At 45.1% G+C, this 19,298-nt stretch overlaps 1 protein-coding gene and 1 long non-coding RNA gene across 13 annotated transcripts in view; one reads left to right on the forward strand and one right to left on the reverse strand.

Annotated features, from left to right (window-relative positions):
- The window catches only part of LOC118358607 (exocyst complex component 2), a 104,741-nt gene extending 87,170 nt beyond the window's left edge, over positions 1 to 17,571 (forward strand). For 8 of the 9 annotated variants that reach the window (XM_052480016.1, XM_052480015.1, XM_052480013.1 and 5 more), the window contains 7 exons: positions 1,067 to 1,183; positions 1,731 to 1,872; positions 9,379 to 9,434; positions 9,980 to 10,102; positions 15,898 to 15,959; positions 16,760 to 16,819; positions 16,980 to 17,571. In XM_052480016.1, the coding sequence (XP_052335976.1) occupies positions 1,067 to 1,183; positions 1,731 to 1,872; positions 9,379 to 9,434; positions 9,980 to 10,102; positions 15,898 to 15,959; positions 16,760 to 16,819; positions 16,980 to 17,073 (654 nt within the window). In that variant the 3' untranslated portion in view covers positions 17,074 to 17,571. Of the gene's footprint in view, positions 1 to 1,066; positions 1,184 to 1,730; positions 1,935 to 2,672; positions 2,735 to 9,378; positions 9,435 to 9,979; positions 10,103 to 15,897; positions 15,960 to 16,759; positions 16,820 to 16,979 lie in introns of those variants that run through there. The other variant, XR_008079888.1, reaches the window with a different exon arrangement.
- Positions 2,884 to 7,184, reverse strand: LOC127911969 (uncharacterized). 4 transcript variants are annotated; one of them, XR_008079889.1, is made up of 3 exons: positions 6,624 to 7,184; positions 6,125 to 6,545; positions 2,884 to 6,093 (listed from the first exon to the last, which is right to left on the reverse strand). It is a non-coding gene; the product is annotated as an uncharacterized LOC127911969 (long non-coding RNA). The 4 variants fall into 4 exon arrangements; XR_008079892.1 differs by lacking the exon at positions 6,624 to 7,184 and having other exon boundaries at positions 6,125 to 6,311; positions 6,390 to 6,599; XR_008079891.1 differs by lacking the exon at positions 6,624 to 7,184 and having other exon boundaries at positions 6,125 to 6,233; positions 6,351 to 6,599.
- Positions 17,572 to 19,298: the final 1,727 nt, after the last annotated feature.

Here is a 19,298-nt window from a genome sequence, read left to right on the forward strand (position 1 = left end):
TGGGAGGCTATTGGTCCACTATATTTAAAACCCTTTCATTTGGTATAGAGTTGCAGCCTAGTACAGAAATAGTTATTTTTGGAGTATCAAACAACAATCGTTCCCTGACCAGTAGATAGCTGCTAGATGCCTTTGCCTCTCTGTTGACCCGCAGAAGGAGTCTATTGGATTGTATAATCTGTAAATTAGCTTTACCTTACCTTACATTACCTTACATTACCTTACCTTACATTACCTTAGCTTCGCTTTGGCTCAAGGATTTGATGCTGTTCCTAAAATTAGAAAAAATTTAAGTATACCATTCGAGGGTCAACCAACTCATTTTACTCCACCTGGGACCCGACGATCATTTTTTTTTTTTGACTCCAAACACTTCCTCCAGATTAGTACTCTTGGCCTCACCCCCTCTCCTTGAGGTTATTATACAATTATTGGCTGCTGATTTAAATAGGCATAACACAAACGCATAATTACACTATTGTCTGTCCTTATCATTCAGTTAGGCCTCATTTTAAATTAAATTGTGAAGTAAAGGTGCACAATTATCGCCCATTCACCTATTTGACATTCATTCAGTGAGGAGAGGGAGAGACTCATTAGTACCTGACTGGGTACCAACGTCCAACAGCACATTGTCTTGGCGGGTTAAGTTGGGAAAAGGTGTGGAAACAAATGGTTAAAAATGGCTCTACTTTTCTGTTTGTGATTTCAAAATGCTGACTGAGCAGTGTAAAATACAAACATTTAGGAAAAGTCAGGGAAGGAGCAGGACATTAAAAAAAAATCAAAAATTAATTGACCAAATGAAAGGTCAGTAGCCCTGTGACAGTTCTTGTGTTAAGAGTGAACCCTACCTGTTCCACTAGTGAGGTAGCTGTTCTCATTTAACTTGTATCAGAGGGAAACCCGGACTGTCTAGTATGCAGTAAAACATCAGTCAATTCCAGTAAAACAGGGTTGGAGTCAATGATGAGATTACTGGCAGATGATGTTCAGAGACCACTCAATATGACAAATTCAAATTCTGTGTGTTTGTGTGTGTACTTGCACGTGCGTGTGTGTGTAGGAGCAGCGTCTGCTGATCATCCTCAGTAACTGCCAGTACCTGGAGAAACACACCTTCCTTAATCTGGCTGAACACTTTGAGCGACACGGATTCACCGGGACTGAGAAGATCACACGGGTGAGTAGAGACACACACACACACACACACACACACACACACACACACACACACACGCACAACCTTGGGAAGCTGCAACTTTAGCTTGCTGTGTGTCAGAAACAACAAACGGCCCCTTAGATATTTTGGTGTTTAGTTTTTGCTGTTCTGTGAAGAAGAATGTTTGTCACCAAAGATATGATGAGAAAGAAGTTTGTTTCAGGGCAGAGCAGTTACACTCACTTTCTCTTTAAACACTTAAATGTCAGATCTCTGAGTCAGTCTCGTTCTCTCTCTCACATATTGGACCTTCCCGTAAAGACAGCTGAGCAGCCTGTAGCAGTTGGTTCAAAGCCACTCAGGGCAGTTTATTGGGTTTTTGAGCCCTTGTTTTTGCCTAGGGAACTATATTGTGACTATAAGACCATCAATAAAGTTACTGTAAAAAGCACTTTGCGACAACTGCTGATGTTGGAAGGGATTTCTAAATCAAATCAATTGACATCTGCTCCCAGGTTAGTGTTTATGTAGCTGTGTTAATTAGGTTTGTCTCTACCTCTGTTTCCAGGTGACTGTACATGCTGTGAAGGAGCTGGATGAGAGTTTGTTTGATTCCTACACCGAGAGGAAGTCTGATCCCATCGTAGGATCCCTGGAACCAGGCATCTATGCTGGACACTTTGACTGGAGAGACTGCGGAACACCCACAGGTATACACACACACAGGTCTATGCTGGACACTTTGACTGGAGAGACTGCGGAACACCCACAGGTATACACACACACACACACACACACACACACAGGTCTACTTCAATTGGAGGGACTGCGGAACACCCACAGGTATACATACACACACACACACACAGGTCTACTTCAATTGGAGGGACTGCGGAACACCCACAGGTATACACACACACACACAGGTCTACTTCAATTGGAGAGACTGCGGAACACCCACAGGTATACATACACACACACACACACAGGTCTACTTCAATTGGAGGGACTGCGGAACACCCACAGGTATACACACACACACACAGGTCTACTTCAATTGGAGGGACTACAACACCCACAGGTATACATACACACACACACACACACACAGGTCTACTTCAAATGGAGGGACTGCGGAACACCCACAGGTATATACACACACACACACACACACAGGTCTACTTCAAATGGAGGGACTGCGGAACACCCACAGGTATACACACACACACACACACAGGTCTACTTCAAATGGAGGGACTGCGGAACACCCACAGGTATACACACACACACACAGGTCTACTTCAAATGGAGGGACTGCGGAACACCCACAGGTATACACACACACACACACACAGGTCTACTTCAATTGGAGGGACTGCGGAACACCCACAGGTATACATGCACACACACAGGTCTACTTCAAATGGAGGGACTGCGGAACACCCACAGGTATACACACACACACACACACAGGTCTACTTCAATTGGAGGGACTGCGGAACACCCACAGGTATACACACACACAGGTCTATGCTGGACACTTCGACTGGAGAGACTGCGGAACACCCACAGGTATACACACACACAGGTCTATGCTGTCTACTTCAATTGGAGGGACTGCGGAACACCCACAGGTATACACACACACAGGTCTATGCTGTCTACTTCAATTGGAGGGACTGCGGAACACCCACAGGTATACACACACACACACACAGGTCTACTTCAAATGGAGGGACTGCACACCTTAATCGCAGGACATTATGCGCTATGGCCAGGATTCAAACAAACACAGATTAACGACCTCTGCACTGTTGATGGACTTTTAAAATTCAGAGATTGCCTTTCGCAATGTTGAGTTTCTGAGCCAAGCCACAGGTGTGACAGAGAGAGGGGGGGTTTACCCATAATATAATAAATAATAATAATATATGCCATTTAGCAGACGCTTTTATCCAAAGCGACTTACAGTCATGTGTGCATACATTCTACGTATGGGTGGTCCCGGGAATCGAACCCACTACCCTGGCGTTACAAGCGCCATGCTCTACCAACTGAGCTACAGAAGGACCACACATAATAACCCCTGACCTATAGTGCCTTCGGGAAAATATTCAGACCCCTTGACTTTTTCCACATTTTGTTACATTACAGCCTTGTTCTAAAATTGATAAAATACATTTTTTTTAATCCTCAGCAAGCTACACAGAATACCCCATAACGACAAAGTGAAAACATTTGAAAACATAAGGATTCAGACCCTTTACTATGAGACTTGAAATTGAGTTCAGGTGGATCCTGTTTCCATTGATCATCCTTGAGATGTTTCTCCATCTTGATTGGAGTCCACCTGTGGTAACTTCAATTGATTGGACATGATTTTGAAAGGCACACATCTGTCTATATAAGGTCCCACAGTTGACTGTGCATGTCAGAGCAAAAACTAAGCCATGATTTCGAAGGAATTGTCCATAGAGCACGAGACAGGATTGTGTGGAGGCACATATCTGGTGAAGGGTACCAAAACATTTCTGCAGCATTGAAGGTCCTCAACAACACAGTGGCCTCCATCATTCTTAAATGGAAGAAGTTTGGAACCACCAAGACTCTTCCTAGAGCTGACCGCCCGGCCAAACTGAGCAATCGGGGAGAAGGGCCTTGGTCAGGGAGGTGACCAAGAACCTGATGGTCACTCTGACAGAGCTCTAGAGTTTCTCAGTGGAGATGGGAGAACCTTCTGCAGCACTCCACCAATCAGGCCTTTATGGTAGAGTGGCCAGACGGAAGCCACTCTTCAGTAAAAGGCACATGACAGCCCGCTTGGAGTTTGCCAAACGGAACCTGAAGTTTCTCAGACCATGATTCTCTGGTCTGATGAAACCAAGGTTGAACTCTTAGGCCTGAAAATGGCTGTGCAAAATGAGAGACCTGAAAATGGCTGTGCAGCAGCGCTCCTCATCCATCCTGACAGAGCTTGAAATGATCTGCAGAGAAGAATGGGAGAAACTCCCCAAACACAGGTGTGCCAAGCTTGTAGCGACATACCCAAGAAGACTCAGTGGTAATCGCTGCCAAAGGTGATTCAACAAAGTACTAAGGAAAGGGTCTGAATACGTATGTAAATGGGATATTATGGGGGAATTCTGTGTAGATTTGAGGGGGGGGAAATGATTTTATCAAGGGGTCTGAACTTTTCGAAGGCACTCTGTAGTCTTTTGGCTTACCTCAAAATATACTAAATCTGACAGGGGAATTCAGGGGACTGTCTGAGCAGCCCGGTGTGTGTTTTGTGGTGTGTGTGTGTATGTCATATGTGGAGTACATACTGTGATGTCTCTGTGTGTCTGTTTGAAGTGTTACTGTAAACAGTGCTTGGATGCACTTAGCCAGGGGTTCAAATATGAGTATACTCTATGGGCCTGATGTCTGTATATTTTTCCTCTCTCTCTCTCTCTCTTTCATTTTCTCTATATATTCTCTCTTAAGAAGTTGTTTTGTTTTTTTGTGGGTGGGGGAGCTCCTTGTGTGTGTCATCTGCACAGTGCAGGAAATGTCAAACATGAATTCTCAGTGAATCTTCGTTCTATACACACACACACACACACACACACACACACACAATCTAAATTGGTCCGATATAAGTAGTGACATGGACAATATATCATTATGGTCTGTGGTTTTGGGTGTGTGTGCAAAAGTCCATGCACACACACACACACACATGCACACGGATGTGCAGTGAGACCAGGTGAAACTTGGTGGTTTTACGTACCTTACGGAACAGGAAGTTAATCAGTGTGTGTGTGTGTGTGTTTGACATAACCCCACTCCCCCACCTCCAAAATGCTCCAAGGAGTGAAAGTGTGTGTGTGTGTGTTCTGCTAATAGTGAAACAGGAACATTTGGACTTCATAACCACAACTATAAGGAATAGGATATGATACTTTCACTGGCTTAGCGTGTGTAGGCCTAGCCTATATGTGTGTGTGATTTAGTATGGGCATGCTGCAAACCATTACCTGCGGAAAAAGCAAGACAACTTTCGCTGGTTTTGGTCTCTTTTTTTTCTCTCGTGGTATTACTCTCACAGCGCCCCTTGGAAGTATTAACCTAAAGTACCAGACACCAGCATACAACTCTTCTATTGTCTTTTCAACATGGCTCGTTAGTGGTGGCTATATTTATGCATCCACCATTCCCCAGAGTGAATGTGGGTCTATAAACCACTTTCTCATTAGAAAGACCAAGACCAGGCGCATTTTTCGGACAGATCTAACAAAATGTTCAATCTAAGTGCTGACGGTAGCGCAATAGGTTCAGGGCTTTGTCAGAACTATTTTAGCTATTTTCACATCCAGAATTATGGCCGCCGTTGCTGGCTGTGGCGCCAAAGGGCTGGGTTTTGATGAATAAACCAGTTGTGGGTGTGTCGAGACTTGGCCCCTCACTGGCCAATGAGAATGTGCTCCATAGCTAAATACGTGGTTGCTTCAAGTTGTTTGTTTTATGTATTGCATTGTCATCAACTCCAATTGCAATGTTAGTCCGTTATAGTTTGTTAAGTAGCTTACAGAAACAACGTAACAACATGTAGACCTATCCCATCTTACAGAAACAACGTAACAACATGTAGACCTATCCCATCTTACAGAAACAACGTAACAACATGTAGACCTATCCCATCTTACAGAAACAACGTAACAACATGTAGACCTATCCCATCTTACAGAAACAACGTAACAACATGTAGACCTATCCCATCTTACAGAAACAACGTAACAACATGTAGACCTATCCCGTCTTACGGAAACAACATGTAGACCTATCCCATCTTACAGAAACAACGTAACAACATGTAGACCTATCCCATCTTACAGAAACAACATGTAGACCTATCCCATCTTACAGAAACAACGTAACAACATGTAGACCTATCCCGTCTTACAGAAACAACATGTAGACCTATCCCATCTTACAGAAACAACGTAACAGCATGTAGACCTATCCCATCTTACAGAAACAACATGTAGACCTATCCCGTCTTACAGAAACAACGTAACAACATGTAGACCTATCCCATCTTACGGAAACAACGTAACAACATGTAGACCTATCCCATCTTACAGAAACAACGTAACAACATGTAGACCTATCCCATCTTACGGAAACAACGTAACAACATGTAGACCTATCCCGTCTTACAGAAACAACGTAACAACATGTAGACCTATCCCATCTTACAGAAACAACGTAACAACATGTAGACCTATCCCGTCTTACAGAAACAACGTAACAACATGTAGACCTATCCCGTCTTACAGAAACAACGTAACAACATGTAGACCTATCCCATCTTACAGAAACAACGTAACAACATGTAGACCTATCCCATCTTACAGAAACAACGTAACAACATGTAGACCTATCCCATCTAACAGAAACAACGTAACAACATGTAGACCTATCCCGTCTTACAGAAACAACGTAACAACATGTCCCATCTTTGCGAAATACGTTAACTTGAACCTGTTCGCAGTCCACATTGTTCTAAGTAATTGCATGGCTTCAACATGGAAATATACATTGAGTGTAAAGAACATTATGCTCTTTCCATGACTGACCAGTTGAATCCAGGTGAAAGCTATGATCCCTTAATGATGTCACTTGTTTAGGGCTGTCCCCGACAAAAAAATAATAATCTTGGTCGGCCAAAAGTCGTCTTATTTCGACTAATCAATTGGTAAAAATGTTTAAATGTGTATTTTTCCATATATAGACAAACCCTATGTTTTTTTTAATAAAATCAACTACAGTTGAAGTCAGGATGTTTACATACACTTAGGTTGGGGTCATTAAAACTTGTTTTTCAACCACTCCACATATTTCTTGGTAACAAACTATAGTTTTGGCAAGTCTGTTAGAACATCTACTTTGTGCCTGACACAACAATTGTTTACAGATTATTTCACTTATAATTCACTGTATCACAATTCCAGTGGATCAGAAGTTTACAGACAGTAAGTTAACTGTGCCTTTAAACAGCTTGGAAAATTCCAGAAAAAATTATGTCATGGCTTTAGAAGCTCTGATAGGCTAATTGACATAATTTGAGTCAATTGGAGGTGTACCTGTGGTTGTATTTCAAGGCCTACCTTCCAACTCAGTACCTCTTTGCTCGACATCATGGTAAAATCAAAAGAAATCAGCCAAGACCTCAGGAAATGAAATGTAGACCTCCACAAGCCTGGTTCATCCTTGTGAGCAATTTCCAAACGTTCATCTGTACAACCAATAGTACGCAAGTATAAACACCATGGGACCACGCAGCCTTCATACCGCTCGGGAAGGAGACGCGTTCTGTCTCCCAGAGATGAACATACTTTGGTGCGAGAAGTGCAAATCAATCCCAGAACAACAGCAAAGGACCTTGTGAAGATGCTGGAGGAAACCGGTACAAAAGTATCTATATCCACAGTAAAACAAGTCCTATATCGACACAACCTGAAAGGCCGATCAGCCAGGAAGACCAGACTATGGTTTGCAACTGATGGTCTGATGAAATAGAACGGTTTGGCCATATTGACCAAACACCATGGGACCACGCAGCCGTCATACCGCTCAGAAGGAAGACGTGTTCTGTCTCAGATGCTGGAGGAAACAGATACAGAAGTATCTATATCCACAGTAAAACGAGTTCTATATCGGCATAACCTGAAAGGCCGCTCCGCAAGGGAGAAGCCACTGCTCCAAAAGCGCTGTAGAAAAGCCAGACTACGGGTTGCAACTGCACATGTGGACAAAGATCTTACTTTTTGGAAAAATGACCTCTGGTCTGATGAAACAAAAATATAACTTTTTGGCCATAATGACCATCGTTATGTTTGGAGGAAAAAGGGGGAGGCTTGCAAGCCGAAGAACCCCATCCCAACCGTGAAGCACGGGGGTGGCAGTGTCATGTTGTGGGGTGCTTTGCTGCAAGAGGGACTGGTGCACTTCACAAAATAGATGGCATAGTGGTTGAAAAACAAGTTTTAATGACTCCATCCTAAGTGTATGTAAGCTTCCGACTTAAACTCCTATATATTTTTTTGTACTTTTACCCCTTTTTTGTGATTTCCAATTGTTAGTTAGTCTTGTCTCATCACTGTAACTCCCCTTCAGACTCGGGAGAGGCGACGGTCTGCGTCCTCCGAAACACAACCCTGCCAAGCCCTACTGCTTCTTGACACACTGCTCACTTAACCCGGAAGCCAGCCGCACCAATGTGTCGGAAGAAACACCTTCGACTTCATCGAAGTCACATTGCAGGCACCTGGCCCACCACAAGGAGTCGCTAGAGCGCGATCGGACAAGGAAATCCCGGCCGGTCAAACCCTTCCCTAACCCGGACGACACTGGGTCAATTGTGCGCCGTCTCATGGGTCTCCATGTCACGGCCAGCTGGGATTGATCCAGGGTCTTTAGTGACGCCTCAAACGGGAGGCCCCGAGAGCGAATAATTCTAATCAATACTAAACAATTGAAACCATTTGTTTAAAATAGGCTCTCTCTAAATACACTAACAGGCACCATCATTTCTCACTGTGTGCATATAATATTAAAACAGTCTGTGGAGGGTGTAACACACATCCCATCACAGTAGCTGCACAAAGAGCCAATATAAAGAATAAAGGAGAATGCCCACTGACCGTTATACTGCTGCCAAATATAATTTTATAAACATAATCATAACCATCTAACAGATCAGATGACATTCACACTTCTCCAGAAGTTGCATTGCATGCGCACCACGGACGATCTCGCAATAAAGCCAGGACGGTGAATCATTCTAATAATATCTAAAATCTGTTTTGTTTTAAACAACAACAATAAATAAATGTACATTTTAATTATATCATGAAATTGCCAGGATAAAAAAGTCAGCGCTGGTATAAGACCGGTAAATGACCAATCCTTACTCAACAGAAAGTAGCAGAACGCTGGCTTTAATAAGTCGAAATTGCAAATGAATGTGTGTTTGACACTAGTGCCGCCTTAATGCCAGACAACAATAGAACTCCAAGCTTGACACAACTTTTGTTCCACACCCACTCCATTTTAGTCTGGTCTTATTGTAAAAGAAAACGTGTCAATGTTTGGTCTGGGATCATTTTCATTTTATCAGGTTTGGGTGTTGGACTGGGTTTTGATGTCATTGTGAAACTATTCTCCTACAGGTGTGAGGAACTACCTGAAAGAAGCATTGGTGAACATCATCACTGTCCATGCAGAGGTAATTCTTGTACTCAAAGACTCACGACTAAAATGTTTTTGTATTTGACTTTTTCTCCCCACATTTCGTTCTTGTCTCGTCACTGCAACTCCCCAACGGGCTCGGGAGAGGCGAAAGTGGAGTCGTGTCCTCCAAAACATGACCCGGCTAATTGCGCTCCTTAACACCCGCCAGCTTAACCCGGAAGCCAGCCGCACCAATGTGTCGGAGGAAACACCAGGGTCAGCCTGCAGGCACCCAGCCCGCCACAAGGAGTCGCTAGGGAGAGATGAGCCAAGTAAAACCTAACCCTTCCCAAAGCCGGGCAACGCTGGGCCAATTATGCACTGTCCTACGGGACTCCCGGCCACAGCTGGTTGTGGCACAGCCCAGGAATGAACTCGGGTCTGTAGTAACGCCTCTAGTCCTACGATGCAGTGCCTTAGACCACTGCTTTTCTGTACAATGACTAGAACATCTCACTGTTAATTACATTAAATCAGTAGACTTACATAATTCATTGAATCAGTGGACACCTCCAATCTAACCCTCTCTCTCTAATTTAGGTCTTTACAGTGTCTAAGGACCTAGTTCCCAGGATTTTGAGTAGAATCATTGAGGCTGTGGCGGAAGAGATGAGTCGCCTGATGCAGTGCGTCTCCTCCTTCAGCAAGAACGGGGCCATACAGGTACACACACACTTTCAGTTTGCCACTCTCTCGGGTAAGTCAAATGGGCTAATTGTGCGGGGATTCACCCTCTTTTACTGACCACAGTAACCCCCAACTACCTCTTCCAAACCAGCTGTACTACCTACTTGTCACACCCCTGATCTGTTTCACCTGTCTTGTGCTTGTCTCCACCCCCCACCAGGTGTCTCCTATTTTTCCCCATTATACCCTGTGTATTCATACCTGCGTTTTATGTTTGTCTATTGCAAGTATGTCTTGTCTTGTCAGGTCTTACCATTCTGCCTGTCCTGACCCTGAGCCTGCCTACCGTTCTGCCTGTCCTGACCCTGAGCCTGCCTACCGTTCTGCCTGTCCTGACCCTGAGCCTGCCTACCGTTCTGCCTGTCCTGACCCTGAGCCTGCCTACCGTTCTGCCTGTCCTGACCCTGAGCCTGCCTACCGTTCTGCGCCTGTTTGACCTTGCCTTGGATTACGAACTGCCTGCCCTCGAATGGCCCTTTAACTGCCCCTTAGTACGATATGCAGAATATTTATTATACAATCTGCCTCCTGTCTCTGCATCTGGGTCATATCCTGAGTTATGGTAGTACGAACTGGCCAACGCTGTCTTCTCCCAAGGAGCTACCATTGGAAGACATTGGAAGTGCCTTCATAGGCTTATGGAAAGACTCCAGACCATGGCAGAACACCATGACCATGCTTTCAATGCATTACTGGAGCTATTCCGCAGTTTATCTACCAGGCAGCAAGCCACTACGGTAACCTCCCAGACTCTCCGTAAGCCCGCTACCAGCGGCGTTTCTCCTTAGCCTACCCCGGCTTACCTCCTCCGAAGCGCTATGCTGGTGATCCCAGAAGCTGCCGGGTGTTTCTCTCCCAGCGCTCCCTCATTTTCGAGCTGCAGCCCTCTACATTTCTGTCTGACCATTCTAAGATAACATATCTTATAACGCTGATTTCCGGGAGGGCACTCGCCTGGGCTACGGCGGTGTTGGAGCAACAATCCACTGGTTGCCTTAGGCTGGAGGATTTCATGGCAGATGTAAGGAAGGTGTTCGACTCTCTGTTGTCTGAGAGAGAGGTGGCTCGTAAAGCTACTTCAACTGTGTCAAGACCCCTGTAGTGTGGCAGAATATGCAGTAGACTTTTGCACTTTAGCCACTGAGTGTGCCTGTACCCCAGAATCCCTGTTCGACATGTTCCTTCATGGATTATCAGTGTGAATTAAGGACAACCTCGTAGCCCGGGAGCTGCCCTTGGACCTCGACTCTCTCATAGCCTTACCCATAAGGATCGTTGGGCGACTACTGGAACGCAGTACAGAAAGGTCTGATCCCGGGCACACGCACCCGTCCACGATATTCCCCTCGCCTCCGAAGAACCCTGGAAATCCGTGACGCTTGCATTCCCAAGAGATTCCAATATCACCAAAGTTCCCTCAGAAATCATTGAGGACTGTCGACTCGCCTCCTACGGTGCCCATGCAACTGGACAGGGCTAGATTGTCCCTTGAGGAATGTTTACACAGACTGAGCTCTAAAAGCTGTATGTATTGTGGAATTTCAGGACATTACATTACTGTCCAGTAAAAAGCCCAGGCTCATCAGTAGGTACGAATACCCTGGTGGGTCATACAGGGAGTTTCCCAGCTCCCATTACTCATACTCCTCTCCATGCTATCCTGTTGTGGGGTGACCGATTTTAAATCTCTCAGGTACTCGTGGACTCTGGGGCCGATGAGAGCTTTATAGACACTACCCTGGTGTCGGAGCTGGGTATGTCCACACAACTCCTCTCCGTTCCCATGGACGCCAGAGCATTGGATGGACGCTCTATTGGCAGGGTTACCCACAGTACTATTCCTATTAACCTGCGAGTGTCAGGGAATCACAGTGAGTCCATGCGGTTCCTGCTCATTGAATGTCCTCACGCAGCTGTGGTTTTGGGTTTTGTCGTGGCTCCAGAGGCACAACCCCCTGATCGACTGGGCTACGGGCTCTATCCTGGGTTGGAACCCGTTCTGCCTGTTCTGAGCCTGCCTACCGTTCTGCCTTGGAGCGCAGCCCACCCCTGGACATCCTCCTTCGGCTTGGGGAAAGCCTTGGATCTCTCCGCAGTTCCCGTGGAGTATCAGGACCTCTGGGAGGTTTTCAACAAGGCGCGCGCCACATCTCTTCCTCCGCATCAACTGTTTGACTGCGCCATTGACCTCCTCCCTGGCACTACACCGCCTTGGGGTGGCTTTATTACCTGTCTTGCCCGTAGATTAGGACCATCGAAGGGTACGTTGAGAACTCTCTGGGAGCAGGGTTCATTCATCCTTCTTCCTCCCCTGCCAGCGCAGGGTTCTTCTTTGTGGAGAAGAAGGACAAAACCATGCCGTGTGTTGACTACTGGGGCCTTAACATTTTTGGGATAGGGGGCAGCATTTTCACTTTTTGATGAATAGCGTGCCCAGAGTGAACTGCCTCCTACTCTGTCCCAGATGCTACTATATGCATATGATTATTATTAGTATGTTTGAATGATGTCTGTGAGTATAATAGAACTCATATGGCAGGCGAAAACCTGAGAAAAATCCAACCAGGAAGTGGTAAATCTGAGGTTTGTAGTTTTTCAAAGCTTGGCCTACCAAATACACAGTGTCTATGGGGTCAAGTTGCACTTCCAAAGGCTTCCACTAGATGTCATCCGTCTTTAGAAACTTGTTTCAGGCTTCTGCTATAAAGGAGGGGGGAATGGGAGCTGAATGAGTCATGGGTCTGGCAGAGTGTCTCAGGCTCGTGATGTGCGTTCCCGACAGAGTTAGCTCTCGTTCCAGTGCTTTTCTACAGACAATGGAATTCTCCGGTAGGAACCGTATTGATGATTTATGTTAAAAACATCCTAAAGATTGATTCCATACATCGTTTGCCTTGTTTCTACGACCTGTAACGGAACTTTTTGAGTTTTTGTCTGGACGTGGTGCTCACGCCTCATGAAGATGGATTACTGGGCTGAACACGCTAACAACAAGTGACTATTTGGACATAAATGATGGACTTTATGGAACAAATCAGTCATTTATTGTCAAACTGGGATTCCTGGGAGTACCTTCTGATGAAGATCATCAAAGGTAAGTGAATATTTATAATGTTATGTTATTATAATGTTATTTCTAACTTCTGTTGACTCCAACATGGCAGATATTTCTTTGGCTGGATTGGGCTCTGAGCGTTTTACTCAGATTATGCTTTTTCCGTTTTTCTTTAATCTGACACAGCGGTTGCATTAAGGAGAAGTCTATCTTTAATTCTGTGAATAACACTTGTATCTTTTATCAATGTTTATTTCTGAGTATGAGTATTTGAGTATTTCTGCAAAATCACCTGATGTTTTGGAATCAAAACATTCCTGCACGTAACGCGCCAATGTAAACTGAGATTTTGGGAAGTAAATATTCACATTATCGAACAAACATACATGATGTCCTAGGAGTGTCATCTGATGAAGATCATCAAAGGTTAGTGATTAATATTATGTTTGGCAGGAGAAATGGCTCTGTTTTTTTGACTTGGCTATGACCTAATCATATGTTGTGCTTTCGCTGTAAAGCCTTTTTGAAATCGGACACGATGGGTAGATTAACAAGAAGTTTATCTTTCATTTGCTGTATTGGATTTGTTAATGTGTGAAAGTTAAATATTTCAAAAAAATATTTTTGAATTTCATGCGCTTCCTTTTCAGTGGAATGTTGTCGAGGGGCTCCGCTAGCGGAACACCTGCCCTAGTTAATGACATCTCGGTAAAGAACCATTACCCGCCAACACTCCTCGGCTTTCGAGTGTCTCCAGGGGGAGACCGTATTCTCGAAGTTGGACCTTCGGAACGCCTACCATCTGGTTCGGATACGGGAAGGACACGAATAGAAGACAGACTTTAACACAGCTAATGGGCACTACGAGTGTCTGGTTATGCCATTCGGACTGACCAACACCTCCACAGTGTTCCAGGCTCTGGTCAATGATGTGCTCCGTGACATGTTGAACTGGTTCGTGTTTGTCTACCTTGACAAAATCGCTGTCTATTCCCATTCGGTTCAGGAGTGTGTTCTCCACATCCGACAAGTCCTCCAGCACCTCCTGAAGAACTAGAAGTGTGAATTTCATCGCTCCACCATCTCCTTTATTGGGATACGTCATCGCTGCCGGGGAACATTTAGATTGATCCGGACAAGGTGAGAGCGGTGGTGGAGTGGCCCCACTTCAAGAGTGAAGCTGCAGCGTTTCCTTGGGTTTGCACATTTCTACCGCCACTTCATCCGGGACTAAAGCACCCTGGCTTCCCCCTCTCTGCACTCACCTCACCCAAGGTTCCATTCACGTGGTCCCCAGCTGCTGACCGGGCGTTTTTGGGTCTCAAACACCGGTTCACAACAGCCCCCATCCGGACCCGTCCTGTCAGTTCGTAGTGGAGGTTGACACCTCGGACGTTGGAGTGAGAGCCGTCCTGTCCCAGTGTTCTTCCCAGGACCAAAAGCTGCATCCCTGCTCTTTCCTTTCCCATCGTCTTAATCCCCAGGGTGAGATTAAGACTCCGCGGCAAGCTCCAGCCGGCCTCCTTCAACCACTCCCTGTTCCTCATCGCCCCTGATCCCATATATCCCTGAACTTTGTCATTGGTCTCCCCCCGTCTGATGGCAACATCACCGGTGGTGGATCGGTTTTCCAAAGCCGCCCATTTAACCCCCCTTCCCAAATTACCATCAGCCTAGGAGACGGCCCAACTCGTGGTACAGCACGTCTTCCAAATCCATGGACTTCTGGTCGACATAGTCTCGGATCGTGGTCTTCAGTTCTCGTCACGATTCTGGAAGGCTTTCTGCAACCTCATTGGGTCGTCAGCCAGCCAGTCCTCCTGGATTGAATCTAGCGGCCAGTCGGAGCTTGCCAATCAGGACCTGGTGATGTCTCTTCAGTGCCTCATCTCAGCCAACCGCACCCACCTGGAGCCAATAACTTGTGTGGGTGGAATACGCCCAGAACACCCTTCCCTGCTCGGCCATTGGTCTCTCGTCCTCCGAGTGCTCCGTGGGTTATCAGCCCCGGCTCTTCCCTGAGGAAGAGGTCAACACCCTCGGCTCCAGATGTTTGTCCACCGCCGTCGGCATACCTGGAAGAGGTATAGCTGGTAGCCGGGGCCCGGTTGCGGTCCGCTTGTCTACGATACCTGGAGGTGGTCTTAAGAAGAGCGCCGGACCCTGGCTACCCGCTATCGTCTCGGGCAGAGGGTATGGCTCTGCACTCCGGGTGAGTCCTGTAAACTCCCCCCCTTTCCCCATCTCTAAAGTCCTTAGCCCCATTGCTGTTCGTCTTCTGTTGACCCGCACCCTCTGTATACATCCCACTTTCCATGTGTCTAGGATTAAACCTCTGTCTCACTGCCCTGTGTCTCCTGTTCCTGTTTCTCTTGCTCTCAAGTTTTGTTTTTCTAGTCTTCCCAGATCTGACCTTTCTGCCTGTCCTGACCCTGAGCCTGGCTGCCGTTTCTGTCCCTGTTTGACCCTGCCTTGAATTACGAACCACTGCCTGCCCTCGACCTGCCCTTTGCTTGCCCCTTTGTATAATAAATATTCTGAGTATCGAACTATTCGCCTCCTGTGTCTGCATCTGGATCCTGACTCGTGAAACTACTATATACTGCTCACTCTACAGCTTTGATACTTTAAGTACCCTAAGTATATCCGTATATGCTTTTATCAATTCCTTTCTTTCTCTTTATCCTCTTTCATCCCTCTCTTTCTCTCTCTGCAGGCCCGTTTGGAGATAGATTCTCTGAGAGATGCTGTAGCCTCCTACCTGTCATCTGAGAGCCAGTAAGGCCCATAGAACCCCCACTGACACTGTACACCACTACACACCTGTTTACCACACGTACACATACACTACACTTCCATACACTGTGCATACTATACAAATGTACATGAATTACAGAGATTATACATTACTCTCACTTTCATTCCTGTAAATCACATTCATCTTCCCCACACCTCTAGTCGTCATCACCTGGTGGTATATGGAAAAGGAAGCGAAAGCAGAACTTTACCAGCAATCCAACTAATTTAATCAGGTTCTGTGATTTAAGCAGAACCTTACCAGCCAGGTTCTGGATTTAAGGAACCAACTACCAGGTTCAAAGCAGAACTTTACCAAATCCTAGTTTAATCAGGTTCTGTGATTTAAGCAGAACTTTACCAGCAGAACTAGTTGAATCCAGGTTCTGTGACTTAAGCAGAACTTTACCAGCAATCCAACTAGTTGAATAAGCAGAACAGCAATCCAACTAATTTAATCAGGTTCTGTGACTTAAGCAGAACTTTACCAGCAATCCAACTAATTTAATCAGGTTCTGTGACTTAAGCAGAACTTTACCAGCAATCCAACTAGTTTAATCAGGTTATGTGACTTAAGCAGAACTTTACCAGCAATCTAACTGGTTTAATCAGGTTCTGTGACTTAAGCAGAACTTTACCAGCAATCCAACTGGTTTAATCAGGTTCTGTGACTTATTATGAGTCTGTCTTTGTGTTATGGTATGTCTCTCTCTCCTTCTGTGTGTGTAGTATAATTTGTTGGTATGTGTGGTGTTGTGTTAACTGTGTATATCTTGTTTAAGCGCCAGCTTCAAGCAGGCTCTGGAGGTCCTTCCCCAGCTACACAACGGAGCAGACAAAAAGTAAGTCATTCATTAAGGTTCAAGCTGCCACTAGAACAAGATTCATGATGAAAAATGCCAACCTGCACAGTACAGTGGGGATGATTCTACCTCTTATTTTCCCTCTGTCTCTTGTCTTCTCTCTCTCTCTCGCTCTCTCTCTCTCTCTCTCTCTCTCTAGGTTACTGGAGGAGCTGCTGAATAAGTTTAAGAGCAGTATGCAGCTCCAGCTCACCTGTTTCCAGCCCTCTAATGTCCAGCCTGTCAAGAGATGAGTCTGTAAAATGTCTCTTCAACATTAATATAATGGCACTATAGTATCTCTATCTATCAAATATGTGCAATGCCAATTTACTTGCACCGATAAACTCTCGTAGCTTTTTGTTAAATTGTTATAAGATCTAGAATGGAAATTAGCACACTAGTCTTTTTCACGCTAATCTCTTTTTTAATCTCAGATATGTACATTCATTTTCTGAGTTAATCTCATAGTTCATCTGGGCAGCCCCTCTACTGTGGAATCATGCTAATTACGCTATTGTTAGATGGCCACTCATCTAGAAATCAGCATCCCAGTCCCTTTTGTAGGCAAGCTAGGTCATGCCGGCCTGGCGTTTGAGACAAGACTGTCTCTCTTCTACTGAGAAACCAGTCAACATATGTGGTCCCTGGTTTCTGTATGTTCATAAAGAAACTGCACACGGTCATTATTATGCTCTGTCCTCTTATTACCGTCGACGATTGCCAAATAAAAGACACATTTATATTATGTATGTTCTTGTAACCAGCCACATTTGTGACAGTGAAAGAGAGAGCATATAGTCATATCATGTCCCATAGACGGTAAGGCCTCAGCTGTGCAACAGTACGTTAATAGCCAAAACAGTCACCTCTGGCGGTTGTTGTACTAACAGCTCACACAATGTCTGGCACACTAGAGTCTGGGGTAGGGCCGGTTAGGGTATTGGTAGGGCGGGGTGGGGAGTGGTCTACGTTACCTCCTTAGTTACTGGCTATAAACCAAGATGTTGCACAGAGATTCGGTTGTAGGTGTGAGGAGTTAGCGATTACTGAACTGCGATGGATGGTTGCGGTTTTTGAAGTGTGTGTGTGGTCGTATGTCAGACGTAGTAGTAGACGAAGGCTGCCACACCCATGAGTCGTGGGATTATCAAAGGGCGCGTCCCTAGAAACGGGCACTGTGGGATTTTATCACAAAATATAATTTTACACACGTACATGACTGATTATGAAAACACTCATTACGAGACAACTCAAAACATGATGGGGACTTGAATAACCTACCAGAAATCAACTAGCTCTAACCAACAAAAATGCTAATAAAAGATCATGAGATTGAAATGTTTTACAACAATATGTAAGTTTTTTTTTTTTTTTTGTATTATTAGACAATCATTTGCCATATTATTCTTGTTACTGTATATTTTTTTTTTTTGGGGGCGGTTTTGGGGACACTTGAAAAAGAGATTTCGTCCTGCTTAAAATATTGAATAAGTAAATGTTCTTATCGACAAAACAAACCCAAAAACATGCCAATGTTCTTATCGCCACTATCGACCTCAAATGTCTCAATGTAGGCTACATTATCAGCAGCAGCAGCCCAGGCAGGGGGAAAGTTATTTAGACAGGGTGTTTTGATCGTCTGTTCTAAACTTAGCTCTGTCTCTGTAGTGTCCACCCACGGATTCATTCACAACAGCAATAGGTTCAAAGCCCTCAGGTCTCATCCTTCTTCCACCGGTAAACTGTTTACAGCAATAGAGAGGTGAGGAGGGGAGTTTCTCACTTCTGTTCCATCCGGGACGCCGCAGGTCGAGAGGACCAGGCCTATCAATCAAAACATGTTTACATTGATCTCATTCTCTGAAATGGGTGATATTGACACTGGCAGTAGGTAGATGGGGGAGTGGAAAGTGTCAGGCAAACCAGTTGGTTATCTGTGTTGATTATTATCAAAAAATCTGTTATTTTGCCATTGTATGTTTTCTCATTTATTTAAGTTGGCTGCATGTGTGCACATGTTTCTGAGTGATTTACATTGACAGCCATTTCTCCTCCATAAGGTATTACAATGTGGTATCAAGTGTTCGTCCTCGGCCTTGTTTACCTTTATTAGACCGTGGAGAAGTAACCACACCGATGTGTCACTCATTCTGGGGTTTTCACTATTCTTCCATGGAAGTTAAAATGTTGTTTGGCATGTCAAAGGCACCCCAGGAAACAGTTCTAAACCCTCTTCAGTTCTAATGCCTCTTCTGGGGGGCGGAAAGAGTGGCCGACCTCTTCCTCCTCCCCCGGTGATGTCATCACCCATTGTTTATGACCGCGTTCTCCTGCGAGTGTGTTTGATTAACCAGCATCATCCTGCATCTGAACCAGGCTTCCTGTACACACACAAAGGATGTCACTTCTCACACATCCCTTATCTAACACGAGCCCTCTTTCTAGTCATTTGATGTGTGTCTCAAAACATGCAATG

The sequence above is a fragment of the Oncorhynchus keta genome, chromosome 26 (genome assembly GCF_023373465.1).
Source record: "Oncorhynchus keta strain PuntledgeMale-10-30-2019 chromosome 26, Oket_V2, whole genome shotgun sequence".
Classification (NCBI taxonomy): domain Eukaryota; kingdom Metazoa; phylum Chordata; class Actinopteri; order Salmoniformes; family Salmonidae; genus Oncorhynchus; species Oncorhynchus keta.